The sequence below is a fragment of the Solanum dulcamara genome, chromosome 7, assembly GCF_947179165.1.
Source record: "Solanum dulcamara chromosome 7, daSolDulc1.2, whole genome shotgun sequence".
Taxonomy (NCBI): Eukaryota; Viridiplantae; Streptophyta; class Magnoliopsida; order Solanales; family Solanaceae; genus Solanum; species Solanum dulcamara.
Window position 1 is genome coordinate 6,349,271 of NC_077243.1, and position 27,439 is coordinate 6,376,709.

The 27,439-nt window shown below is 34.4% G+C and overlaps 4 protein-coding genes across 4 annotated transcripts; 1 reads left to right on the forward strand and 3 right to left on the reverse strand.

The window, feature by feature from the left end:
* Positions 1–302: 302 nt before the first annotated feature.
* Positions 303–2,899, reverse strand: LOC129896301 (protein PHYTOCHROME KINASE SUBSTRATE 3-like). Its single transcript, XM_055972161.1, has one exon. It carries the CDS (start codon positions 1,855–1,857, stop codon positions 463–465), a length of 1,395 nt encoding a protein of 464 aa, XP_055828136.1. The 5' UTR covers positions 1,858–2,899; the 3' UTR covers positions 303–462.
* A 132-nt stretch (positions 2,900–3,031) lies between these two features.
* Positions 3,032–10,407, reverse strand: LOC129896297 (probable methyltransferase PMT2). Its single transcript, XM_055972156.1, has 7 exons — positions 10,134–10,407; positions 7,798–8,452; positions 7,082–7,292; positions 5,645–5,933; positions 4,644–5,033; positions 3,985–4,062; positions 3,032–3,620 (listed from the first exon to the last, which is right to left on the reverse strand). Exons 2-7 carry the CDS (start codon positions 8,443–8,445, stop codon positions 3,386–3,388), a joined length of 1,851 nt encoding a protein of 616 aa, XP_055828131.1. The 5' UTR covers positions 8,446–8,452; positions 10,134–10,407; the 3' UTR covers positions 3,032–3,385.
* Positions 10,408–10,921: 514 nt separating this feature from the next.
* On the reverse strand, positions 10,922–15,823 carry LOC129896302 (uncharacterized). The gene is made up of 4 exons (XM_055972162.1): positions 15,669–15,823; positions 12,535–13,218; positions 12,332–12,430; positions 10,922–11,584 (listed from the first exon to the last, which is right to left on the reverse strand). Exons 1-4 carry the CDS (start codon positions 15,816–15,818, stop codon positions 11,291–11,293), a joined length of 1,227 nt encoding a protein of 408 aa, XP_055828137.1. The 5' UTR covers positions 15,819–15,823; the 3' UTR covers positions 10,922–11,290.
* A 3,141-nt stretch (positions 15,824–18,964) lies between these two features.
* On the forward strand, positions 18,965–20,209 carry LOC129896309 (glutathione S-transferase U10-like). Its single transcript, XM_055972169.1, has 2 exons — positions 18,965–19,291; positions 19,824–20,209. Exons 1-2 carry the CDS (start codon positions 18,971–18,973, stop codon positions 20,199–20,201), a joined length of 699 nt encoding a protein of 232 aa, XP_055828144.1. The 5' UTR covers positions 18,965–18,970; the 3' UTR covers positions 20,202–20,209.
* The last annotated feature ends 7,230 nt before the right edge of the window (positions 20,210–27,439 follow it).

Below are 27,439 nucleotides of genomic sequence, written 5' to 3' on the forward strand. Positions count from 1 at the left end.
AAGTAGCTTTGTTTCAATATTATAGATGCTCAAATATTGTTGATGAACAGCACCAACTACGGAATATCAGCAGAATATAAAGAGAGGAGAAACATAAAACAAACAAAGATAATAATACTATCTTTTTTCTTCAGACAAGGGTGGCCTTGGTTACTTTTTTTGTGGTTTAAATTAAATTGAGGTTTAAAACTATGTGATTTTTATATATGAAAGCTGTTGAGGCTTTTCTTGACATAAAGAGACACTTACTGATGACAAGATGAGTAGGAGCTGAATAGCAGTTGAGAGGAAGACAAATTAACTACAATAATACAAGCCTTTTCCTTTATTAAAGACAAGAAGATAGTGTGATTAAGCAATGATTGTACAAAGTACAAGTCTAACCAAACCATTAAGTTTTACACTCTTTTTTATAATAAGAAAATATTACTCTCACAAATTTACTGAACTAAAGAGGAAAATTCATCTTTGTTTTGCTTTCTCACAAGTCTTATGCACAGTTTCAGCCACATTTACTGCTTTTTGGCTCTTGCAACCTAAAAGGCCAGCACTGGGACAAGTTTTTTGGACCTGTTTGCCGGCAGGGTTCTTGGTTTTGGTGGTTTTATTGGCTGCGCTTCTTGAACTTGTGTAACCACCAAACCCAAAGTTCTTCTCATCATAATCTGAGATAACCGACGAGTAATCAGCAGCACTGGCTGTGACAACGCTCCACTCAATGCTGGCCTCACTTGGTGCATACTGAGTTGTTGGAGACATGCAGCTGCTAGACATATAATCACCTGATGTTTGTGTATTCACAAGTCCATATTCACTATTGGATATATTCTCAATTTCGAATAAATCAGAGCTAGCATCGCTAGCCATGTCATCACAGGCCGTGCTGCTTCCATTGGTGGTTGTAGGGAGGTTTTGGGCCTTGGGAATAGCATCCCAAGTTAACATGGAGAGTTTCCTCTCTAAGTTCACTGCTATATCTCCTTTTCGCATTTTGCCAGAGCCAAACACTTCCAGTGACTTCCTTTGGTCTTCAATGCTTAGATTATGGTCATTCCAGTGTGTTTGAACCTCTGTTCCACAAGGGCCAGAACTCAAGGGAAAAGGACTCCTTAACCCATGCTTTGATCCTGGCTGGGAAAATCCAAGTCCTATGCTTTCATTCACATACACTGCTTTCTTGTCCAAACAAGGACCTTGGCAGCTGAAAGTGGGCAAAAATTTTATTCTTATCTTCTTCTGCTTTGTCGGATATACTACATTTCGCCGAAGATTTTGTAACAGAGCATTTTGGCTATTCCAGCTGCTTGACTCAGAACAAATGCTAGGAGTTCCTGACTGGGAATTGTGCTTCAGATGGGGCACATCTACTGTTCCTTCATTTAGTCTCCCCCGATACTTCAATCCAGCTGGAGAGGCAACTCCATAATCCAGTTGCATGTTGAAGTACTCGTCAGCACCAAATATGCTAATCTCTCCATCTTTGGACTTTCTTTGTTCCAGTTGCTTTTCATTATGAAACCAAGGCTGTTGAGGAAATACAAAAGAAATAGTAGGATCTCGAACTGGAGTTCCTGAAGCCTTAAACGCGAAGTTGTCTTCCCCGGTTTTGAGATAAGAAGAGAAAGACTCCACGCGAAGATTGGCAAGGTTATCTTTGGTGTTGTTTAAGGATGGCTTTGCAGTAGCTACCTTGGCAGCTTTTACTTTAGTAACAGAAAATGATGTCTCCGGGGGTGAAATAAAAGCAGGCTCAATTACACCCCCATTAAGTTTGTGTACAAAGCTCTCCTCAGGGTTGCTGAGGTAACAGGAAAATGATGCAACACGAAGGCCCGTTGCATTATCATCGGCTGACATGGAGACAAATCTGTTTTTTTACTTCTGGAGAGTTAAAAGAAATTTTGAGCTAGAAGAAACTATAGTTCAAGAGGACTTGTATGCATTATTATCTTCAGAGGAATCAATCTAATGGGTTCATAGAAAGCAGCTAAGCAACATATACAAAGGTGTCAATATTCTGAAGGGAAGCTTACGTTAAAGATGAAATTCTGATTGAAGAAGTTTTGTTTTCTGTAGGTTCTTTATGCACTCCTTTATAATATTGGCTTTTCATGGAATCATGAGGGAACAGTGCAGAGGTTTTGTGTTTTGTTGGGGGTGGGGGTGGGGATGGGGGGGTCCTTTAGCTTTAAGGTGGTGGATCCTACGTGTTTGTAGAAGCCTAATATTGACAGCCTTGTAATCTCTCACCAAATCTAACACGATAAATCACAGAGACTTTACAGTACCTCAGATGTTCTTTCAACTAAAGAGATCTTCCATTTTATACCTTACAGTTACCAGTTTTTGACAGTCAGTACATCCACAGGAAGAACGCATATTAATTACATACAATAAATGCAATGGGGACTTGTGGGAATAGCTAGGCATCAAATAACAACATGTTCAATAGAAAACTCAAAAACAAAGACAAAGGTCCACCCCTCACCCAAATGAGCCCCCAAAACGTAGAAACTCAAGATAACACGATCCACACCAGAATAATTTTTGATGCCTTTACAAAATTCAGTGGTAGAATGATTAGCCTGCCCTGTAGATGGATAAAGGTTTCAATTTTACAAACTGATTTATGGAATCTTGTCAGGTACATGGCTAGTTAGATTACCAAGTACAGCAACACAAAATTGAGAGACGGTTGCATATCTAGAGCTATTTCTTGCGTTCCATTTCTTTCAGTTGGTGAAATACTCATAGAGACTTGAAAAGCTACCAGATTTCAATAAGATACTCATATTATTATATAAGATATCTAAACTAAATCTTATTCAGAAAATCATTTGGCTAAAGTCAACAGTTTCAACAATGAGAGTAACCTGCCATGGTGTGATTACATTTACTAAATCCCATCTTCCTACAAACCTCCATTTTGTAGTCAGCTAATTGCAGTGTTTTCCTGGATATTGTGCTATGACCATGTGTAGTTCTGTAATAAACTACTTCAATTAGTTAGATATTCTCGTAGAATAGGACATTAGAAAGTAAACAGATCCTCAACCATAACTCATTCTGCTCAGCTGGAATTTATGAAGAACTGTTATATACATGGTATATAGCAAAACAAGAAAATAATTTAGTAATGATAACAATACTACACTAGGAGATCAAAATGAAGCCCTTTAATAAAAAACCAATGAGGCATAAGAGATCTAAAAACTTTTCTTACCTGCAACCACTAAGTAAGAAGAATAAAAAAAGATACCATGACAAACAGCAGAGATCGCTGCTTCTTGTTGTCTACTCTGAACTCCCGCAGGAAAAGAATACTGACTCTGGCCAAGAATCAGATAGCTAACTATCTGCCAAATAAGCTGCCTTGTCATGCCATTCACTGTAAGATGGTTGAGTTGTTATCTCCAACAACCCAGTATCTTTTGACAGCAAACAATACCTTTTTAGGGATAAGAGGACCATCCTCATGATCCACCATTTTTGTTTTCCACCTCATACCAGATACAATTCTTTTTACTTGGCCAATAATATCTGCATGATCTCGGAATATAACTGCGCCTTCTGGTCTAAGAATCCTGTCCATCTCTAGTAGAATGTCCTCAGCATTACATCTGCAAGTAAAGCAACTCAGATGCAATTAGCACTAATGGAATGATCAGAAAGTTTAACAAGATCGAACTCTATGCGCACATTGATTATATGTCCTCTATTTTTATAATAACTGTAACTTTTTTATAACGATCCTGATTACTGAAATTATTAGCAACACCAGAAGTTCATCAACTTCTTAAAAGATATGCAACCCCCACCCCCCAATAAAAAAAAGAAATAGAAAGTTTCTCATAAAACTGTATCATCTACCTTCTATATATATGGTGCCCTCCTACCACAAGGAGTTGTCTCCATAACAGACTAGTGGCAGATGTTAAATTGAAATGTTCTAGACTCAGATCAAGTGGAGTCTGAAGAACTTACTTGTCCTTATATAAGCTGAAGATCCCATTTGCATGAATAAGGTCATATGTCCGAGGATAGGTAGAGAAGGCTTCACACCTGAATTTGAAAGTTGGACAGAAGATGACATAACAGTAAGAGACTTGCAAATCAAGAAAAAAGTAAGGAAAGCCAGAGATAGCAAATTCACACGATACCAAAATCCCCCCTATTCTTAAAAAAGAACATATAAGAATCAAGAACATCGCACCAGCAGAGAAGGGTTGGCTCTTAATGTCAGTAACTACTCAACGAGTAAAACCAAAAGAAAACGCAATTACACTATCTCTAACTGGAAGATTCAAAGGGCTTTGTTTCAATGATAAGTGAGGGGAACATATAAGAAGCGAAAAAGTAGTTATCATTATTTAACAACTTTAAGCTATGCTAAACATATGTCTAAGAATTTAAACTAGGACAGGATCTGAGGCAACTCCAACAACATAGAAAGACAGAAAAGGAACCATCTCTCAAAATAAACTTAACAGTCAGACAAATGAATTGTAACACACTAATGTTTCCACAACATTGTTCTCTTTACTTATTCTTATACAACTTACTGTCCAGAAAAATTAATACAAAGAAGGACGAATTGATGGTACAGAGCAATAAGAAAAGATGAGGGAGCTTCATATAATTACCAGTCATGGTAGATGCCAATCAGGCCTCGATCATATAATACACCAAGAGTGTCCCTTTCAGCTATAGTTGGCACAACATTCATGACCCATAGCTTAGATGATTCTAACGCTGCAGCAAAACTTCCTAGGCCAGCATTCATATCTAGTATATTGCGATACCTCCTAGTGTCAAGGAGCTTGTTAACTCTCTTATAAGCTTTCACATGCTTCTTCCATGACTTGTTGTCCTCCTGGAATGATTCAACAGAGACTCCAGGAAGAGATCCACTTGCTATTTTTGGAGGAATAGCATTAAGTCTCTCCGGAAATGGCTTGAGCTCTCCACCAGAAACTTGCTCTGAATTGGTAGTTTCAAGATACGGAGCTACACATGCCTCCATCTTCTTATACCTGTAGCAATATTCTGGCTTAATATCAAGAAATCAGATGGAAACCACAAACTTTATCACCAAAGCTGTAGAGAACTCAAAATCCCCAAATCCCCTTTTATTTTCAAAAAGTAATGCTATTCAGTACTTCTAATGAAGCAGTGTTGTACGCATATTTCATAAGAGGCCATTTAGCAAACACTGTGGCTTTCAACATATCATAATCACTAAAAGAAAGGAAGGGAATGGTTTTGGCATGGAACAGCAAGTGCTTGTAGGTATGTAACATGTTTGGCCATAGAAGATAAAAGACACAGCCACACAGGACAGGCAACATACAAGGATACATATACTACAAGAGAACTCAGTTGTCAATTAGTATCCCCTTTGACTACTAAACATATTGCAATGTAATCAATTACCTCTGCCACTCAAAATCTTAAGAACAGAAACGTGAACTAAAGAGACTGACAAAAATCATAAAAGCAATCCTCTATAACTTCTATTATACTTGCCAATTACAGCTTTGTGCATCCATTGAATAACACAACAAAGGAGAAGAAAATCCTAATTATTTGGCCATTTGAGAACTGAAAGTTTGGATGAATAACATTATAAGGTGGAAGGAGTTACCAGACATTTTCTGAATTCGAGAGGTCACATAGAGTTACACGGGAATCTCGTTCACTGCAGTACTCAGAGTTTACTCGTTTTCTCCATATAGCTATCTCACCTTTCTCATACTTCTTTTCCCAGCAGAGAAGCTCAGCTATCTCTTCAATCATTCTTTGTTCCTCCTCCAGCTCCTCTTTAGATTGTTGCCAAGCTTTATAATTTGTCCACCAGCTGATGGGAGGACCTGAAAGTATCCAATACCCCCCTGGTCTGAGAACTCGATCCACTTCCATCATGTACAGTCCACCTAAAAAGAGTGATTCAGAAGTTATCAGAAAATAATAAAAAATTAATTGAAGGAAGAAGGTAATTAAAAAAATTCCAAAATACAGAAACAGCCAATAGATTAAATATCCAATTCTCAATGGCATCCACATGCATTATCTTCTTTCTGAATAACACTTACCAAAACAAAAGACACATGCCTTATTCCTAAAGTTCATTCTCAAACACCAAGGGGGTGGGGGTGGGGTGGGGTGGACCCAAAGAAGGAAAAAGAAAGACATGTTTTGCATGTAGATGTACATTACCAATGTATTTGACTAGGTACATGTATGTTTAGATGCACATACAAGTATAAATATGACAAGTATATTATTTTGACTTGCAATGTTTATAAAATGAGACTAAAAGAAGGTGCATTCTTTAATTAAGGGAACTTATGGGCTTATTAGCATAGGACAAAGTTTTCATTTGAAAGTTTAAAGTGGGAATTATTTTTGCAATACAAAATGGAACGGGAAAATCAATCTAGGATTATCCTTGGTTGGCAATTGGTGCTAGAGAATGGTTGCTGAATTACCAGGAGATCATGTACCACAAATACAGGAGAACTTTGACAAATAAAAGCTTGTGTTGAGCAATATCTCTTTTGGGGAATAATTTGGTCTAAGTTGATTAATTTTCTTACAACTCCAGCTCCCAAAGCCAAGGTATCATATCAATCAGCAAACTTATTCTGGATAATCTAAAATTAGTTGGAGTCAGCTATATGAATATTGCTTATCTCGTTGCACTCTATTCAGGTCTATTTTGTTGCAACATTAAATTATTTTTCTTTCAAGGTAAGTAAGGGTTTCTCTAGAAGTAGAGGTTCTCCAATCATGTACTTACCCTACGCTAACATATAAGTCTTTCACCAAACAGAAAAAATCCACAAATACCAGATCTAATGAAAATGTTGCAGCAAATTTAAGTCTTAATTTGAACTAGTTGGTATCACCAAGGTATCATATATACACCAAAAGAAGAGCTGTGAATGCTAAACGAATGCACATATATCCAATAAGATAGGTCGGGATTTCTCAAGCGGAGCAATCCCCAGCCTTGTCAGATTGCTAGTTAGATTAAAAGATCGCAAAGAACAAAAAGATACAGAACAAAAGAGATGCTTACCGTTTGCAGTCCATGGAATCAAACAACGTGAACAATGAGCCATATCAAAGGCCTTTGATGGAAATGGCAATTTTATGGTTCCAAGTACACCAATAACTGCTGGTACGCCTCTTTCCAAAGCAAATTGGACTTGAGCTTCATGTGAGTCTCTTGGTGCAAATGACATGGCTATAATGTTTTTCTTGAAAAGGTATGCACCCCAACTAGCAACCTAAGAAGCCATATGCCATTCATCAAACATAAAGAGATAGAATTTGGATAGAAACATGCATCATTTATAATGGCAACAACAACAAAAGTAAAAGCTTTAACCTCACCAAAAAAAAAGCTAATCAAGAAAATAATACAAACTACCAGCTTTCATGAAAATAGATCTCAAATAATATTGCAAAGGTAAAGCACTCATCAAAAGGGAGTACAACTACCAGATAGATAGTGCAAAGAAAAAGCAGCAGTGCATTAAGATTATCAGAGCAGTAAAGAAGGCAAGTAAGACGATCAGAATATATTAGGTTTAAGTAGTAACTAGAAATCTCCCCTAAAGCTAGATGTCTGCTTAATCTATTTTTTTGCCTAGTCATAGCATAACCTACTCTTGTAATGGAGCTAACATATGTATTTTTGTAACCCTGCATCTCCTTGCTGCCTTCTAATGAAATTACTTCATCGGAAAAAAAACAGAATATATTGACATGCTTTGACAAGTTTCAACTCACCCCACATCCCGTATCCAATGCAGTTCGAACTGTGCCATTGTCCATTGGGATTACAGAAGCAAGCTGGTCAATATACGCATCTGCCCCATGTGGGAACTGAGTTCCGCCACCTGGAAATCTAAGTAGATCACCTTCATACTGTACCCAATTTTGCACTGCCTTCTCAACTGTTAAACTTTTATGTGGTGCATTTGCATAAGGTACATAGTCACGACTCTTTGGCCATGGAAAAGGAGTTATATAACCTTTTGGGGCTGGAATAAGACAATGCAGCTTCTCTTCTTCTGGAGGACAATGTCTCTCCCTATAGTTCATATTTTCTCTAGGAAATGTCATTGCTCGCATTTGATCATGACACGGTGTATAATCAACATATTGCTCACCACAAGGTTCAAACTGCTTGATTTTCAGTTTGGGATCAGCAACCACTCCACTTTGATCGCCGTGATGAGTTTCATATTCTAGATTGGAGAGGATGCTGCAGTCCTCTGCCTTCTTTGTTATTTGAAGAGCTCTGCTGTCCCCCTTCGCGAAACCACCTCTTTGCCAGACTCCTATAAGATAGAAAAAACAACACAGAAAAGCTACAACAAATATTGAGGCAGGGCCTCTGCTTCTGTTATCTCCTGGATTTCCTTTTATTGCCATGCTTGACCTAGAATTGCAATTCCAGGTTTCAGATGACATGGAAAAAACGAAAGAAAATAATGTTCAATCATTGTCGTGAATAGTAACCGTTGAGGATACAGATGAAGAGGTTGTTGACTATCCTCATATTAACAAACATATATTTTGGTTTGAGAAATATGATCAAGTGTGAAGTAATTATCATAGGCTCTTGATTACCCTAATTATGCAAGCACTTACATGTTGTCAAGACAACAAAAGAGGGTGTAGCCAAAGGGGTGCAAAGGGGGTCGAAAATTACACTGTGAAGATAGGTAAACTTTTTTTTTACATATATATAAGTTGTTGAATTTGGTGTCCAGGTCATCTAAAAGAGAAGTAGTTGCAAGTATATTGGGTCTATCATGCAAGGCAGCGGGGAGATTGACGATGATGTCACACATCGTATTGGAGTAGGGTGGATGAAATGGAGGCTCGCTTCCGGAGTGCTATGCGACAAGAAGGTACCATCAAAACTTAAAGGCAAGTTCTACAAAGTGGTGGTTAGACCAGCTATGTTGTATGGGGCGGAGTGTTGGCCAGTTAAGACTTCTCACGTTCAAAAGATGAAAGTTGCCGAGATGAGAATGTTGAGATGGATGTGTGGGCACACTAGGAACGATAGGATTAAAAATGAGGCTATTCGGGACAAGGTGGGAGTAGCCTCGGTGGAAGACAAGATGCGGGAAATGCGACTGAGATGGTTTGGGCATGTAAAGAGGAGAGACACAGATACCTCAGTGCGGAGGTGTGAGAGACTGGCCATGGATGGTTACAGAAGAGGTAGGGGTAGGCCGAAGAAGTATTGGGGAGAGGTGATTAGACAGGACATGGCACAGTTACAGCTTACCGAGGACATGATCTTAGATAGGAGGGTGTGGAGGACCCACATTAGGGTAGAAGGCTAGTACATAGTCTCGTTATTCTTCCCTATTCTTAGGCGCATTAGCGAGTTACAACTTCGTGTGCTCTGATTTCTGTATTTCTGTTATTTTTGTTATTTCTGTTATTATTTATTACTTTCTATACTTTGAATACTCTATTTTATTTGTGACGCTTTCGTTATTTGTTTTTTGTTTTTTCCATAACTCTTTTAATTTCTTCACCTTATCTGACATCTTTTTATGCTTTTATTGAGCCGAGGGTCTCCAGAAAACAGTCGTCCTACCAAAGGTAGGAGTAATATCTGCGTACACTCTACCCTCCCCAGACCCCACGTTGTGGAATTTCACTGGGTTGTTGTTGTTGTATATAAGTTGTTGAATCTCCTTGACATATGAACTTTCTATTTGAATAAATGTGCTCATAAATACAAGTAAAAAGGTAAATCATAAATGTTGTTTCTTTGCAATTTTAGTAGGTAAAGGTCAATGCAACTAAGTAGTAATTCTCAAGAGGAGAGGAGAAAAAGCACAGGGTTTCCAATCTACTACTCTTAATACTACATAACTCTACTTAGAGTTTTTTATCATCCAACATCATAGATAATTATCATTTATCTGAACTACATAAAAATCTGAAAAGGCAACATTCACTTGAGGAGCTCAAAAGAAAGAAGTGAAGTTCGGTCCAAATTCTTGAAATACTGCTAAACAACTACTTAGGTAACATAATTTTGTACAAGAATTGAAATCATCAAAACGAATACAAATTGAGAAAAGAAATCTTACGGATCTCAGGAAACAGGAGTCTTCCAATAGGATCAAGCCATTGTTCGATTAATCACGATGTATTCAAAACAGTGTTTGATCGGAATTTACAGTAGTCGGTTGTTTGGAGTATACGACATCGGACATTACTTGACAAGACAAATCCGATGTTTTCGATGAAGTGGAAGTTGGTGTTATTTAAGGCCTCAGTTTTTGACTCTGACTTTATAAGGAAATAGAATAGAATATTCTCGGATGGAGTTCATGGTTGAGTAGGAACATTTATTTTCAGACTAGTGAATTTATTCGTCCGTTGCTCGATAATAAAACATCTTATTATATTTACAAAGCGATTATTTAAAATATTCAAGTGGTAAAAAAGAACATGATACAAATTGTATTGTCCTAATTTTTGTGACTTTCCAATTCTCTAATTTCAAGAAAATTAAGTAGAAAGATAAGGAGAGAAATTCATCTATTTATATCATTCATGTATGGTATCATAATTATTTTTGTTAATTATTTTGACACAAGTACTGCAATAAAACTAAATGAGATACTATTTTATATTTGGTTAATTTGAAACTGATTACTATTTTTTTTTATTTTTTTTTCCTCATTCTTTAGATTTCTAAAGGAAAAATGACTCTTATAACAATTCTGATTTTTCTCTTTGTTTTCACCTTAACTAAATGCGGTATTAAATAGTGACTTTGTGATTACATATGTTTTATTGTTACCGTGTTTGTTGTAAAAAAAAAAAAAAAAAACTCATAGATTTACTTACGATTACGAATTAAAAATTCATATATACAATAAGTGAAACATGACATAAAAAGATGCAATTATCTTGTATACATAGGAAGCTTTAGTGACATATCACACAGTTTCTCAGTTCATGCAGAGCATCCATCCACGAATTGAAGGCTGAACATTGAACAAACCAAATCTCCCCGAACAAATATTTGAAGAGTAATGTTTTCTTGATAAATCAGGACTTAAAGATAGCAAGTTTATAGGAGTAACTTTCTACACTCCACGCCCTACCCCAGAAAGATGGCATGTTTGGAGGTGTGGGGGATGAAGAGTACTCGATTGGCCAAGCTATATACTTCTCAATAGTAATCTAAGGTACACTCAAGTCATCTGAAGTTCCGACTGTCCTATTAATAGATGGCTCATGCCACAATTTTGCTATTTGAAGATCCATGTAGCTTGCCCTCTACTATCAAACGTGAGTGTTCGCTGGTATCATGTAGCACTCTCCCAGTAATCTCCAAGCACAAGCCATTTCTCGGGCCTTTCTTACTATTCTTCTCCTTGGGAGTTTTCCTAGGCCCTGGATCCACAAAGACTGGTTGTACCTTCAGGTTTGGGTTAGGTCTAATGCGCGTTGCTTCCTTTTCCTCTGCTGGTCTGAAGAGGATTCCCTTCTGCTGTTCTTCAGCGGCCTCGTCTTTATTTAAAAGAACCTGCAGAAATGTTATTATAGTTGAGATATATAAATTTACTCCAAGCAATCAGCAGGCTTTCTTCAGGTTATTAAAAAAAAGTTCAGGACTAATGTTTATCCACCAGAAAGAAAAAAAATGTAAACCTACGCCCTGTGCCTAAACAAAAATACACAATACATAATGCATCCCAACTAAAAGTTTCAATCACATAAGCAAAAAAGAATACAAGTAATAACACTGCAACAAGTGACTTTTGCGTCGAGCACAAACAATCAGAAACTGGGGATGACAAAAAGAAGTGAGGGTTGAAGAAACTACCAACTCTTTTTAGACAATCAAAGAGCAGATAGTGGAATTGCATGAGAAACAATTGTAGTGATAATGAATCAATGCTCCGAAGCAACTTATGACCAAGCCTCATGTTTATTTTTTTATTTGGGCTATGAAGCTCACAAAATTTGAGTAAAGTCAAAGCCAGACTTTGGATATATAATCTCTATCAACATGGTATTCAACAATGAGCTATGCTGCAGCACATTTACATAAAGAAAAGATAGGAATCAACAGTCAAAAGACACTAGTGACTAGTTTGTCTTGATGATTGAAAAAGCAAGACTAACAAAATTCACAAAAGAACAAGATAAGAACCACTTTCTCGCCCTCCTTGGCAAAGAAAAAGAACACAGAATAAAGAAGAAAAAAAGGACAAGAGGGAAAAGGAAAAAGACGCGAACACATCTTTTTTTATGGCAATGAAAGAAAAACCTTGCGGCCGACGAGGTCAAATGTCATTACGACTCTATTCCGTTTGGCATGTTCAGCTTCTTCTATCTCCTCTTTCTTTTTCCTCAGAAGTTCCTTTTCCTGTTATAAGGAGAGGAAAAGAAGGATCACAAATATAAGTCAGTGTCATCATAGAAGCCAAGCATTGCAAAGTGAAATGTTCTCACAATCAGTACACTGCATACCTCCTTCGACAACCAGCTATTTCCCTCAATCTCGTAGTAGTCACTTTGGTCATCGATAACAGTCGTACGTGCTGCAGAGTTCCGATCATATTCAATTAGCCTCTTTGCATAGGCTTCAGCTGCTTCCTCAGCATCGGAAATTGGAACTGGACCTTCATCTAATCCAGCATACGAGCTTCCCTCCTTCAGCACAAGTGCACCACAAAAGTTGCAAGGCCCTTCACCTTCCTGTTTACAGACTATCTTTCCACACGATAAACAGTTGCTTATCAGCCTATGTCGGCGGGCTTGGCATGAGCATGGCTTCCCCTGTTGAAATATGATGGAACCTTTTGCAGCCTCAGCAAGAGATATAACTTTCTCAGATTTTTTCTTTTTAGAGTTTCTTTGACTTGCTTGGGATTGAGGCGCAGTTGTTTTTGTAGAGTTCCCTTGACTTCCTCTCTGTAGGTTTCGTCCATTTGATGTCTCAGCAAAGCTCTGGATTTCCTGCTTACTCGAGGCTTTACTTTCTTTTGGTGCTCGTACTTGTTTTTTAGTTCCAGCTTCCAGACTATCATCTGAAGGAGGCTTTACATATGCTTGTAATTTGGAAGAAGAAGTACCTTGGTACAAATCTGAATGACCTCTCCGTCTCAAATACTCACCAGTCACACTCTTTCCAGCTTCCTGACCTATGATATTCTATAGAAGATTCAGAAAGAAAAGATGTCAGTAAATGAACAAACAACAGTCAAATGGTACCAAACATAATCTTAATTGCATGGCCATCTGCAGAGAAGATCTTGTAGAAAGTAAAAAAAACACATGCTGATACATGAAATTAAGTTGTTGTTTTTTTGAAACTGGTAACTTTACATGAAATCAAATTTTAATAACCAATAACAAGTAACAATGTAAAACAGGTCTTATCAAGATCCCGAAATTAGGATCATTTTCAATTACCAAATGAAAAGGTAATCTTTCACTTTCTAACAGGTGGAAGGGAAGGGTATGCTAGAAAGACTCATCAAAGAACCTCCTTCTCATTAATCTACACATTCTCTAAATATCAAGAAGACTTAAAGACATACATACCAAAAAAAAATAAAAAAATCACTATCAATGAGCATTAGACAACAATTTGATCATATGATTGAAAAGGAATGGACATGAACTGAGGCCATCTGACTTTTCATCATCTCACCAATTAAATTTTTCACCCAAACGAGACTCAGATAGCAAAAATAAGTGGGGATCGGCCAGCACCGCTTGGGAGTTATTGTACATATTTGACTGCAGCCTCAGGATATACATGCTTATAGAAATAGCCATAACATTGGAACTTGTAGGATTTTAGCAACCAAATAAAAGCAAATAGTCACAAATTTCAAATGTTGAGAAGAGTGTAAAGTTATTTTATTATTCAGGAACATCATAATTTCATATAGTGCTGTTGTAGGCGAAAAGCGCAAACGCACAATAACAATTTCCAAGTTGGTGAAAAAAACAGGAGACGAAAAAGAAAAGTATATAATGTAGGGAAGTGCCTTTAAGCAGAAACAAAACTATATGAGAAAATGAATTGAGGAAAAAGGGCAATCCAGTGAAATATTTGAAGCTAATCAAGGTCAACAAAGGGTAGCCTGGTGCATTAAGCTCTCGGAGAGCGGATTCCGAGGAAACACCGGACCACATTGGGTCTATTTTACACAGTCTTATCTTACATTTCTACAAGAGACTACATCCAAGGTCAATCCCATGACCTGCCCCCCCCCCCCCCCCTCCCCAAGTAAAAAAATGTCAATCAAGTTCAAAATCATTTTAATTTTTTTTTATCAAGCTAGAATTTAGTTATTTTCGGTAAATGCTTTTTTAACTAAATTTCTAATTTTCTACACCAACAATACTTCCATATTCATTCTTTGTCAATTGTTTTTCCAGCTCTATTTATTATTTAGTACAACCTCTTCAACACTGAGTCAAAGGCCATCACAAATTTAACTTAAGAAAGCAGTTACTGAATGGTCCTTGCTGAGAAACAGAGTTAGTGCCTTTGTCACCATACTAAAGCGCTGCCATCTTTTTCTTCTTTTCTTCTCAGGATAAAATGCATTGGTTTAGTGCCAACTCTTTACTCTATAAACACAACGACCATTGGCCTTATAAAGTTGATTTAATAAAGCAGTTAGCTGATGGACTCTGCTAAGACACGCAATCGGCGCCTTGAGGAATGCAATGGAAGTCAACCTTTTTTCGTTTATTGGCTAAATTGGATCAGAAGCCTTATCTGATAGATGTGAAGCACTCAACTTGCATGGCACCTAGTTTCAAGGTTTTAAGTGTGGATTAACAACACGGATTAGGCCAAAACACTAGCTTTTCATTCATTTCTTTATACAATTATGTCAACCTTAAAAAGAAAATTTCAGTTATAAGTTTTCAGATGTTCTTTACTTGAAGCATTTTGCCTCGTTATTTTAGCTTTTCAAGTGAATTAGAAGCGAGTCCTTCAATCACCAAATACTTATAATTTGAGACTAGAGCATTAGAATACATGTTTAGAAAACACGAACCAATCTAATGTAACTAAAAGCTAGCTAACTTCATTTGCTTTCTTGTTGGATAAGGTGCGGAATTATGTACATTTTTCATTATCCATTTAAAATAGAAATGAATATAAAATCTCATACCTGTATGGCCTCATTAATTTTAAGTTTCAAGTGAATTAGAAGCGAGTCCACATTTTTTTTCAATCACCAAATACTTATAATTTGAGACTAGAGCATCAGAGTACGAACCAATTTTAATGCAACTAACAGAAGATAAACAGTGAAACCAAGCAATCATGATAAAGTAAATTAGCCTAAAGAGAACCAACAACAGAAAAGACAATAAGATTTAAAAAAAGAAAAAAAAAAGGACAAATAACAAGATGAACACAACGTTCATCACAAAATCAAAAAGATCCCATTTGATCTTCCAATGTGAATGAGTGCAGCCCATAATCAATTATAAATCCCAACCCTCAATTACGTACTTTCTACTGAATCCAGAACCCAAATCAACAGAACAAACAATTGGAAGCAATAAAATCAGCATGACAGAAAGTATAAACACCATATATGGAGATGGAGGAAAGGGAGGAAGGTTACATCGAGATATTCTTTAGCGTCGAGAGGAGGAGCAAGCTCACAATAGGAGACAAGCCCAGAAATAATCTCAGCATCTAAATCAAGACCGTTCTCTATTTTGTTGCACAGCTCCAGTAACGCTCTTTCCAGCCATTGCCCTGACGATTCCATTTCTTTTCTTCTCTTCTTTTCTGTCTTCTTGCCTCTTTATATAGCTCCCCAATTTTGTGGGTACATCTTGATACTATAGGTTAATGCACTTAGCCACCTTTGAGTTTAGGTTGTACGCACTTTAGCCCCCTAATTTTGGGAATGAAAAAACAATATGGTCAACCACTTTTATTTAGTGTCAATATGGCCAACCGATTACGACTAAACGACTCTCGTACTCACAAAAGTGGTGGCAAGATTCGAAATGCAAAGGGTAATTACATCTAATTTGGTATAGATATGTAGATGAGTTCTTTATTTTTTTAAGAAATTAAATTTACATAAACATACAAATATGAAATGCTGCAATAAAGAAAATGAGTTTTGATTGACAAATTAGCAATAGTGTAGTTCTTTTTGGAATTGAGGAAGCACTACTTCTTCTTTGCTTTACATAATTATATTGTATATTATATTCTATATAAGATAAAAGAAAAAGTAAGCAAGCGCGAGGATGTAAGTGTCACATCGGATACTGGGAAGAAGGACCACGTCTTATAATTGTTTGTTAGTTTATATCCGGCTCAGTTTGGAAATATCAAACTTTATTAAAGCTAAAGATCATTAAACTAAAAAAAAAACTATGCAGAGGCGGATTTATATTGGTGCAAGGAGTGTCACGTAATACTGCTTCATTGTTTTTAAACTAGATATACCTATAAAAATAACGATAAAGTAAATATAAAAAGGTAGAAATACTAAAAGGACACTACATGTAAACAAGGTTACTCGGTAGCTTGGTGGTTAAGTGTTCCCCGCATAAACTCTCTTTTATTCACAACTGTCAATTTTGGGTTTTCTATACAAGATGGCCGAGGCAAACCTTGACCGGCTAAGATTATTTTAATCCATTCTCTCTCTCCTTATTTACAATTTTTTTAATGTTTTACTCCGTCCTGCCGTGTCCCACCCTGCCCCATTCAAGTGTTAAGCAGAGGGGACAGTCTTTGGCCCAGGTAAAATAAAACCAGGCCTCCCCTTCCACCCAAGTGGACTAAGCTTCCTTCGTAACTCCCGGAACTTCTTCGTAGTGGCTCCCTTACATCCCTCATGCACTTTTTTTTATGTTCTATTAATTCTCTATACTTGTAAGTTGTAAGTTGTAACTTGTAACTTGTTCTTCAAAGAAGAACAACTGTCAATATATTAAAAAAAAATCATGAAAGAAAAATCTACCATTAAAATATTCTACTATTTAAACTATCCAAAACAAACTTTCCTCCACCTACACAAACACATCAAAAATTCTATCTTCAGAAAATTAACCAGAAGGAAAAAAAAAACTTTTGGAATCTGCATTTTTATCGGTAAGTTCCAAAAATTCAATATATTTTCTACTATATTTTTATTGTTAGCATTTCTTCAGCTGAAAATAGAAGAAAAAAATAAATAAAATACGTGACTCAATCATTTTAATAATAAGTCATTGTCAAATATTATTGTATATCTACATCTTAATTATTTTACAATAAAATATGAAAATGAAAAATAAATATCACCAATTATTTATAATGTTAATCTGCATGATTTTACTTAATATATTTCAGGAATCAGCCAAAGCTTAATTGAAATAACGGGCCTTTTGGCCCAACACAATCCACCCCTGCCCTGCCCTGCCCTGCCCTATTTAAAGTTCTAAAATTATTAGCTTTGACCCGCTCCTCCCTGTCCCGTCCTGTTTAAGTATTGCCTTATCTTGCTCCGTTAAATCCTTCTCCTGCCCCATTGCCATTCCAATGGGTCCGAAAGGGCATGTGTTCGAATCCCATTCTTGATAAATAATAATAATTTTTTCCCTATTTTTTTTAGTCACATCAACCTCAAGCATGACAAACGAGTAACTCAACTTATAGTTTTTTTTTATAAAAACTTACTCAACTTTCTTTATAACCTCAAAGTCACTTAACTAAAAAAAAATTCCACAAAAAGTCATTCAACTAAGGATTTTTTTCATAAAAAGGCGCTAAATTAAGGATTCTTTTCACATAAAATCACTCAACTTTGTTTTCAAACTCAAAAGTCACTCAACTATTAGTATTTCACTTTAAAAAGCCATTCAACTATTGATATTTCACTTAAAAAGTCACTCAATCACTCAACTATTTATATTTCACTTAAAAGGTCACTTAATTATTTATATTTCACTTAAAAAGTCACCCGGCAAATTTAAATGATTTTCATTAAATTTTGTTGAAATTCAATTTTTATTTTAATTTTTTTAAAAAAAAAATAATCATAAGATGTTCATTTAATTATTTAGTTAAATTTTATTGAAAAATTCAATTATTCATCCTTGCTCTATTCAGACACATTCCATCCAATACCACTAAAATAACAACGTGGTATTCATTAATTCAAGGATTCAGCATAATTAGACTAATTTTACTCTGGAACCGACTATACTAAGCTTACATAGATGCACAAATACATAAAAACCAAAAAAAAAAAAATTAATTGCATGAACATTACGAAATAGAGCACCGCGCCAACAAGATTAGTTAATTAATTAAATGAAATCACAGGTTTAGAGCTAAAATCAATCAAAAATTAACGGTCAAATCTGAGAAAACAAACCGAGAATGAGAGCTCTAGATTCAACTAGAAGAGATCTGAGGAGTCGATGAGAAGAGAAGATTTAGTAGTTCTAATAAAATAATAAAAATGAACATCTTATTATTTTTTAAAAAAAATAGTTTAAAATAAAAAGTGTATTTAATCAACAAAATTTCATGAAAAAAATATTTTAATTGATTGGGTGGCTTTCTAAGTGAAATGTCAATAATTGAGTGACTTTAAAGTGAAATATCAATAGTTGAACGACTTTTGAGTAAAAAAATAAAGTTGAGTGAGACTTTCTATAAAAAAAACTCCATTAGTTGAGTGACCGTTGAGTAATCCTATGTGAAAACAACTATTAGTTTAGTGATCATTTGAGATATTAACTCGGTGATACTTCTCCTTTTTTTTCAAAAAAAATATGATTTCAAGCATGAAATACAAAGAAACCTGTCTTTTCTTCTAATCTATCCAACCTAAAGATTATGTAGCTTGTATTTGGTGGAAATCTCTATTTTAACATTACAAAAGAGAGAGAGAGAGAAGAAAAAGCTTTAATGGAAGAGGAAAACAATAAAGTTACAGTATATGGAATGTGGATTAGCACATATGCGAAGAAAGTGGAGTTGGCTCTCAAAATTAAAGGCATAGCATTTGATTATGTGGAAGAAAATTTGACCAACAAAAGTTGTCTTCTTCTCAAGTACAATCCCATCTATAAGAAGGTTCCAGTACTGCTTCACCGTGGTAAGCCTGTTTTCGAGTCCCTTGTGATTCTTGAATATATCGATGAAACATGGAAGAACGAACCTCGATTATTACCACAAGATCCCTATGAAAGAGCCACAGTTCGTATATGGGCTACTTACTGCCTTCAGGTTATATCTTTATGCTTCTTTCGTTTATTTTATTATAATATGCACCGATGTGTTTGATATGACAAAAATCATTTTCTGGGAATCATTCCATAGAGAATATTTTCGAAAAATGACTTCCCTTAGTACTTATGAGGCAGAAGTCACTTTTCATGCATCTGGTTTTGTAACTTCATATTATAATTTTCTTCAACTAACACAGTAACACTTGAGAGATATTTATAATCTTGAGGACATGTGCAGTCAACCTCTCTATAGAAATCATTCACTATAACAACAAGAAACCAATTTCATATTAGTTATAAATCATATATGATATGTTCTCTATAACATTTATTTTGCTATATCAACTAAAAAATATCTGGATAAATGACACTCTTATAAAAAGATTTGGTTATATATTTCTCCGGAAAGTATATTCTTCACGTCTCACCATCCAAATACCAGAAACATATGATTTTGAAGAATATTTTTCATGGAACGTGGCTTCGGTCGGTCTCACCACTGGAAAATATTTGTTATGAAATATTTGCAGATATCAGATACCATTAAGAAAGCATTCATTTCAGCCAAAGATGTTAAGGAAGGAGCATTTGATGAATTCTTTGAGAAACTAAAAGTGATGGAAGAAGGAATGAAAGATTTCTTCCCTGGGGGAAGATCTAAAATCTGTGCTGACAATTTGGGGCTTTTAGATATAATAATTGTGTGTTCACTTAGTACATATAAGGCAGCAGAAGAAGTACTTGGAATGAAAATCTTGGACCCTGAAAAGAATCCATTTGTATATTCATGGGTGACCACTCTGCTTGAGCTGCCCTTGGTGAAAGAAATTCTGCCTCCACATGACAAGGTTGTTTCAAGACTTGAGTTTATTAACCAAAATGGCTTCACGTTTCAATCCAATATTTGAAATCGTCTAACCCAAATTCCGAGGTTATGGATTTAAGTCACGAAAAGGTAAAAGTTCCTAAAATAAAATGGTAATGGAAGAAGTACTAATTATGGTATATATATATATATGATGAATAAGGTTGCTTCTTGATGTAATTAAACTCAATATTGCTTCAACTTCTTAGTGAATTTAAAACCTACATATTATGTATAATGAATTGAAGCTTGACACCCCCAAACACAAACCTCCGACTCAATACGTTCGTGTTCTTATTTTACTTTTGCCCTTTACACTATGTTTGAACGGTACAATACTATATTTGAATAGATTATATAATTTGATATTGTTGAATAATAATTTTATTATTTGGTTCGACTGTACGATAATGTATCGTAACTTATAAATTTATAAAAATACCCTTAATTATTACTAAGCCAGTACGAGTGTAGTGGATTGTATCCCTCCATTTGGCAGTTCAAAGTAAACAAAGCAGTTACATGCCAAATACGTTCAAGGTTTCAACGAAAACAGACTAGTAAAAGCATATTATCCAAAGGCCAATAGAATTTGCTGTGATTTCAACATGATGTCGTTGTAGCATCACCATGAAGTAATGTCGAGCGCTGATAGATTCAAAAATTGTTGCGGCCGAGAATAAGTAATACGATGGTGAAAGCAGTAGATATATTAGGGTAATGTTTAATAAATAATCAAGGGTAAATTAGAATTATTTAAAATTAGAGATAAATGTCAAAAACACTATCCCTCTTTTTTGAGTTTCATACCTAAACTATTGAGAGTGTGAACAAAATATTTTAAATTTTATTTTTTAAAATAATAATTTCTTTTTTTGAAAAAGTAAATTTCTTTTATAAAAAATAATTTCTTATTTTTGGGATAGAAATATTTTAATCTTTAACTTTTAACTAATATTAATAGTTTATCTAATTTTTGTTGGTGGAATATTTTATCCATGTGGTAAGATTTTTTCCAAAAATAGAGAGAGTGTATTATGTAATAAGTGATAGTTTAGGTATGAAACTCAAAAAAAAGAGATAGTTTAGGTGTGCTTTTGACAATTATCTCTTAAAATTAAATAAAGATATAATTGAAAAAAAATAAGTAAATAATGGAATACCACCAAATTGGTGATTTCAAAAAATAAGATTTTCATGGTTACAAAATCATGAAATTAAACCATATCATACCTTGTAACTACAGAAATGCTTAAGTCATCAACGATCCCTTAAAATTGTCTGCATAATTCGCTTAGGCAACTTAACTGGACTTGTACCTATTAAACACCTAAATTATTTAAAATATGTGTTTATTAAACACAAAATATTAATGTGGCAACATAAGTGTCCCTCACTTGATATTAGGCGCGTGAATAGGTCCCAAAATATATCTTGTTTTTTTTAAAAAAAAAAACAAAAAACTTGTACTTTTTTTCTGACATTAACACTTGGCACTAAAATAATTTAAAATAAAATTTATTTAAAATTGATTTCTTGATAAACAAAAGAAATCAACTCCACCCCTATTCCAGCCATGTCTTCTCCGCCCCAACTCTCTGCACTTTTTTTTTTGTTTCTTCATTATTTCATCACTTATCATTCTTTATATATAGAGAGAGAAAAAAAATCTGAACCTACTAAATTGATTTGATTTTGTAAGAAGAAAGATGATTTTCAGGCATGGGAGTTAAAAAGTTGGCCGACCTCTGTTCATCTCTATTGGCCACTTCGAGAAGACATCACCACTCAAATTAAAATGTAAATTAATTAAGTTTCTTAGAAATGATACCATAAAATTTCATAGAATTAATTTGAGTGTTCTCGATTTTTCTTCACCGTCAATTTTAAAATGATTCACGCTGGTTTATTTTTCATAAACATTTCAACAATTACTTTGCTATGCCATGGATTCTTCACCGATAGACCTAATCCCCATAGTTTGTAGTAGTAATAAGAAGAAAAAGAAAAGTTGATCTACCCGAGGAGTCGAGAATGGCGAGTGACTATGGAAGAAGAAGAACGGGCAAAGGGTTTGGAGGGGGTGGATTATTTAGGGTTGAAAATTATTTTTCATCTTTGAAAATTGAAAATTTATTTATTTTAGTTAGATTGGACCAATGGCCCACGTGTCAGAATATTATTCGTGACTTTTTTAAGATAGCGTGTGTGAAATACACGCACAATATTTAATTTATTTACTTTAGTTAGATTGGACCCACGGACCACGTGTCATAATATTATTCGCGACCTTTTCAACATATCGCGTGTGAATTACACGCACAATATTTTTTATGTTGGTTGTCATTTTATGTTCAATAGATACATATTCATTAATATTAAAGTGTCTAATAGGTACGAGTCTTAGTTGAGGTGTCTAAGTGAATTATACAAACAATTTTAAGGGATCGTCGATGACTTCAGTCCTAAAAAAATAATCAAAATAAATGTGGTTCTCTTATTAATCATACCGTATCATACCACGAAAAATCACTATCCAAACAAATTGTTAGTAGTGGTGTTGAGTCTTATATCGAATGGTACTTGAATATTTATCTCCTTATATCTCAAGCATTCAATAGCTTATGAATTAAATTTTGGGATTTTTAATTAGACTTTGTATTCATTTTTCTATATGCACTTTGTCAATTCTATTGTCCAAAAAATAGATGGACTTTGAAGTCCCTTGCCGATTTTAACATTTAAGTTATATACACCGATAAATATAATAAGCTTAATGTATTAATAGAAAAGTTATTTATTCTAACTAACCAATCAATAGTATAAATCAGGTCTGGGAGTAATACTCCAACTTTATTATAGTAACATTTATTCTAACTCCATGTAGCATGTCTAGGGGTGGGCGTTCTAATCGTTCGGATTGGAATAGAAATTTCGCATCGAAGAAATTACAATCTATATTTAATTCAAATAAACTTGAATTGGATTAGACTTTTTAAGTTCAATTTTTGGAATAATCGACTTGGATATTTTTAATTTTTAATTTGCTTTTAGAATATACAATTTTCTACAATTAATAAGGAATGACTAATGCCCATATCGTATAATTTCATATTAGACTTAATAATATAATGGCCAGTGTCGTAAGGCATTAATCGATTAAATCTTTAGAAATTGAACTTACTCTTATTGGGCATATATAATATGGATAGAATTGAATATAAAATATAATTTATTTATTTTTTTTTGGGGGGGGGGGTGAATATCCAAAAAATTGCAGTACTAAATTCAATATTGAATTTAAAATTCATAAATTTTAAAAATAAAATTCAAAATCTAACTTATAATTCAAAAACTCAAATCAAATAACTAAAAAATTCAAATTTGAATGAGAATTTCTAATTGATCCAAACTATGTCCACTCCGGGCATGTCCAGCCCACATTATCGTGATTCGTGTCTACCACATGCAATATATCTATACTTTACATGACAAGTTGATTAAGTGCTTGATTAATGCCACCAACTCGCATCAGTAGGAGATTAAAGATTTGACTATTGCCATAGTAATGAGCATTCAATATTAAGTATAGTTGCCCACTAATTACAATCTCCCCAGTCCCCACCTCCTTCCCCGGAACCTGATAAGCCTTTTTTCCTCAACAGTGTGACATGTCAGTTAATATTGACCACTGCATGTGTGATGAGTGACAACTGACAAACTAACCCGGGAGCGTGGCACTAATTTTGGTTCAAATTTTGTGTTTATCTATAATTTTTAATGGATATATTTTTTATTATTTGTTATTTTTTACATGTCCAATAAAAGAAATTATTTATTTTTCTTATTTTATTCTTAACATTAATTGTTTATTGTTTAAATTATTTTTCAATACATAATATTAAAAAGTAATTCATATGTATTAAAGTAACATATCAATCATTATTTTTAAGGAGGCGTGCAAAGTTCAAATCGAACAACAAAAATATATACAAGTTATTAATTTTGAAAATTAGTAACTCAAAAAAAGGACTAAATTTCCGAACCACAAATTTCAAATTCGGAGTCCATCCTGGAAAGAAGGAAACGGTCCGAATCTCGATGGATGCTAAATCTGCTGTAAATAATCCAAATTTTGGAAAGTGATTTGACAAATAAGAAATCATTTCTACGCTTAAACACTTGTGTAGCTATTTGAGAGCATTTATGCGCCTCATCACTACTCATGGAGAGGCACAAGAGAAAGTAGTAAGTGATGTTACTGATAAATTGAAGTTAGTGGAAGAGAATATGCAATATCTTTTCCCAAATGGGAAGCCATTGGTTGATGGAAACAATCTTGGTTCTAAAATCTTTATTCTTTTGTGTTTGGGTTAAATCTACCTAAAGATAATTTTAATATGACATGATATTATCCTTTTTAGGTCAAGTCGTTCTATTTTTCCAAAAAGGCATCATATCATTAAAAGATTACTATACATTGAACTAAGTTTCATGTGGTCTATCACCATGATCTATAGGTCAATTTTCGAGATTCATTGTGTGTCACCTATATCGTTTGAGTATTTATAGCAATTGAAGCCCACAACTAGCTTCTTTTTGTACGTATGCCTCTCTAAGCTCGTAAGGGAAAGTAAATCGGGCCCTACTCGTTGTTTGAGCTAGATAGCCCAAAGATACTTTTAATATGATGTGATATTGCTCGTTTTGGACCAACTCTACAATAATTTTTTGGCAAATGTATGCCATTCTACTTCTTCACCGGCCTTGTCTAAGGCTATAAACTCAAACTCCATTATAGAGCGAGCTATGTATGTTTGTTTGAAAGATTTCCAAGATACCGCCCCTCCACCAATGGTGAAAACGTATCCACTTGTAGACTTAGTTTCAGTTGATCCAGTAATCCAATTTGCATCACTATATCCTTCAACAACTGTTGGATACTTATTGTAATGTAAATAAAAGTTTTGAGTATGTTCTAAATACCCCAAAATTCATTTCATTGCCATCCAATGATTTTGGTTGGGATTACTCGTGTATCGACTCAATTTACTTATAGCACAAGCTATATCTGGCCGTGTACAGTTCATAATGTACATCAAACTTCCCAACACTCTCGCATAATCCAACTGAGCTTGACTTTCACCTTTATTTTTAGCAAGATCAAGGTTCACATCAATTGGTATTTTTGCACTTTTGAAGTTCAAGTAGTTGTATTTTTCAAGTATCTTTTGGATATAATAAGTTTGAGACAATGCTAGACCTTGAGGATTTTTGTGAATTTTAATTCTCAATATCAAATCGGCAACTCCTACAACTTTCATATCAAATTTACTAGAAAGCATATGCTTAATAGCATTTATGTTTGCAATGTCGTTACTCATTATTAGCATATCATCTACATATAAGCAAACAATAACAACTTTGTTTGGAGTGTGTTTAATGTAAACACATTTATCACACTCATTAATCTTAAATTTATTTGTCAACATGATTTGGTCAAACTTCACGTGCCATTGTTTGGGTACTTGTTTTAGTCCATAAAGTGACTTAACAAGTTTGCAAATTTTATTTTATTTACCAGGAACCACAAAGCCCTCAAGTTGTTCTATGTAAATTTCTTCCTCAAATTCTCCATTTAAAAAAGTTGTTTTTACATGCATTTGATGGATTTTAAGGCCACATGTTGCATCTAGTGCAATTAACATCCGAATTGATGTAATCTTAGTTATAGGTGAGTATGTATCAAAATAATCAAGGCACTCTTTCTATCTAAATCCTTTGACGACAAGTTTTGCCTTATATTTGTCAATAGTTCCATCAGCTTTCATTTTTCTTTTGAAAATCTATTTTGAACCCAAAGGTTTGTTTCCTGGAGGAAGATCAACCAATTCTCAAGTATGGTTGCTCAATATTGAATCAATCTCACTATTGACAGTCTCTTTCCAAAAAGATGAGTCCGCAACGGACATAGCTTCTTTGAATGTTTGAGGCTCATGTTCAAGAAGAAATGTTACAAAATCATATCCAAATGAAATAGATGTCCTTTGACGTTTACTGCGCCTTGAATTCTCTTTATTAGGTACATTCTCCCTTGGTTCTTCTCGAGGTCGTTTAGACCCTTCACTAAATACTTCAAATCTAGTTTTATAGGATAAATATGTTCAAAAAATTCAGCATTATCTAATTCTATTATCGTATTATCATGAATATTCGAATGTTCGGACTTATGAACCAAAAATCGATATGCTTTACTATTTGTAACATATCCAATGAAAACACAACCCACATTCTTAGGTCCTATTGTGACCCTCTTAGGTTTAGAAACTTGGACTTTGGCTAAACACCCCCACACTTTGAAATATTTCAAGTTTAATTTTCTTCCTTTTCATTTCATATATGAAATAAATTGTGTTTTGCTGTGGAGAACTCTATTGAGTATTCGATTTGCTATAAGGATGGCTCCCCCACAAGTTTTGTGATAAACCTGAACTTATAAGTAAGACATTCATCATTTTCTTTAAAGTTCGATTTTTTCTCTCTGCAATTACATTTGATTGAGGTGAGTAAGGGGCCGTAATTTGATGGATGATTTCATTTTTCAAACATATTTCTGCAAAAGGAGATTCATACTCTCCATCTCTATCACTTATTATCCTTTTTATCTTTTTACCTAACTGATTTTCAACTTCAGTTTTGTATTACCTAAATACTTCTATTGATTCATCATTACCACTCAACAAATAGACATAACAATAGTGCAATTGTCAATAAAAGTTATAAAATACTTTTTTTTACCATAAGATGGTGTTGACTTCATATCACAAATTTCAGTGTGAATCAATTCTAAGGGATCATTCCTTTCAATAGATTTACAAAGATGCTTAGTATATTTAGATTCAATACAAACTTGACATTTTGATTTAGAGTATGTTTGGATTAGCTTAAAAAGTAATTTTTATGTATGAAGTGTTTTTAGAACTTTGAAGTGCTGAAAGTTATTTTTATAAATAAGCAGTTGAGTGTTTGGATAAAAGTGCTTATGTTGAAAATTCAAACACTCATTCTTTTTATTTTTCTCATTAATCTCTCTCACTTGAAAACCTTTGTATTCATAGCTCCTCAAATTATTATTTTTAAACTTTTCCGAACCCATATGTCCACGATCCCTTCTCTATCTATAGATTGTTTATTGCGTTATATTTATCAGAAACTTCTTTTGAAAGAATGATTTGTATTTCTTTTTCAATTATTGAAACTAATGTTTATTTACACAAGAAC

What these genes read in the sequence shown, in the direction of transcription:
- LOC129896297 (XM_055972156.1), bottom strand. Translation starts at nt 8,445, where the DNA reads ATGGCAATAAAAGGAAATCCAGGAGATAACAGAAGCAGAGGCCCTGCC. An exon ending in TCGAATTCAGAAAATGTCTG is followed by an intron (nt 5,034 to 5,644) that starts GTAACTCCTTCC and finishes ATATTGCTACAG; the next exon opens with GTATAAGAAGATGGAGGCAT. An exon ending in TTCAGCTTATATAAGGACAA is followed by an intron (nt 3,621 to 3,984) that starts GTAAGTTCTTCA and finishes CTTTACTTGCAG; the next exon opens with ATGTAATGCTGAGGACATTC.
- LOC129896301 (XM_055972161.1), bottom strand. Translation starts at nt 1,857, where the DNA reads ATGTCAGCCGATGATAATGCAACGGGCCTTCGTGTTGCATCATTTTCC.
- LOC129896302 (XM_055972162.1), bottom strand. Translation starts at nt 15,818, where the DNA reads ATGGAATCGTCAGGGCAATGGCTGGAAAGAGCGTTACTGGAGCTGTGC. An exon ending in ACGCTAAAGAATATCTCGAT is followed by an intron (nt 13,219 to 15,668) that starts GTAACCTTCCTC and finishes AATCTTCTATAG; the next exon opens with AATATCATAGGTCAGGAAGC. An exon ending in TTGACCTCGTCGGCCGCAAG is followed by an intron (nt 11,585 to 12,331) that starts GTTTTTCTTTCA and finishes ACATTTCTGCAG; the next exon opens with GTTCTTTTAAATAAAGACGA.
- LOC129896309 (XM_055972169.1), top strand. Translation starts at nt 18,971, where the DNA reads ATGGAAGAGGAAAACAATAAAGTTACAGTATATGGAATGTGGATTAGC. An exon ending in GGGCTACTTACTGCCTTCAG is followed by an intron (nt 19,292 to 19,823) that starts GTTATATCTTTA and finishes AAATATTTGCAG; the next exon opens with ATATCAGATACCATTAAGAA.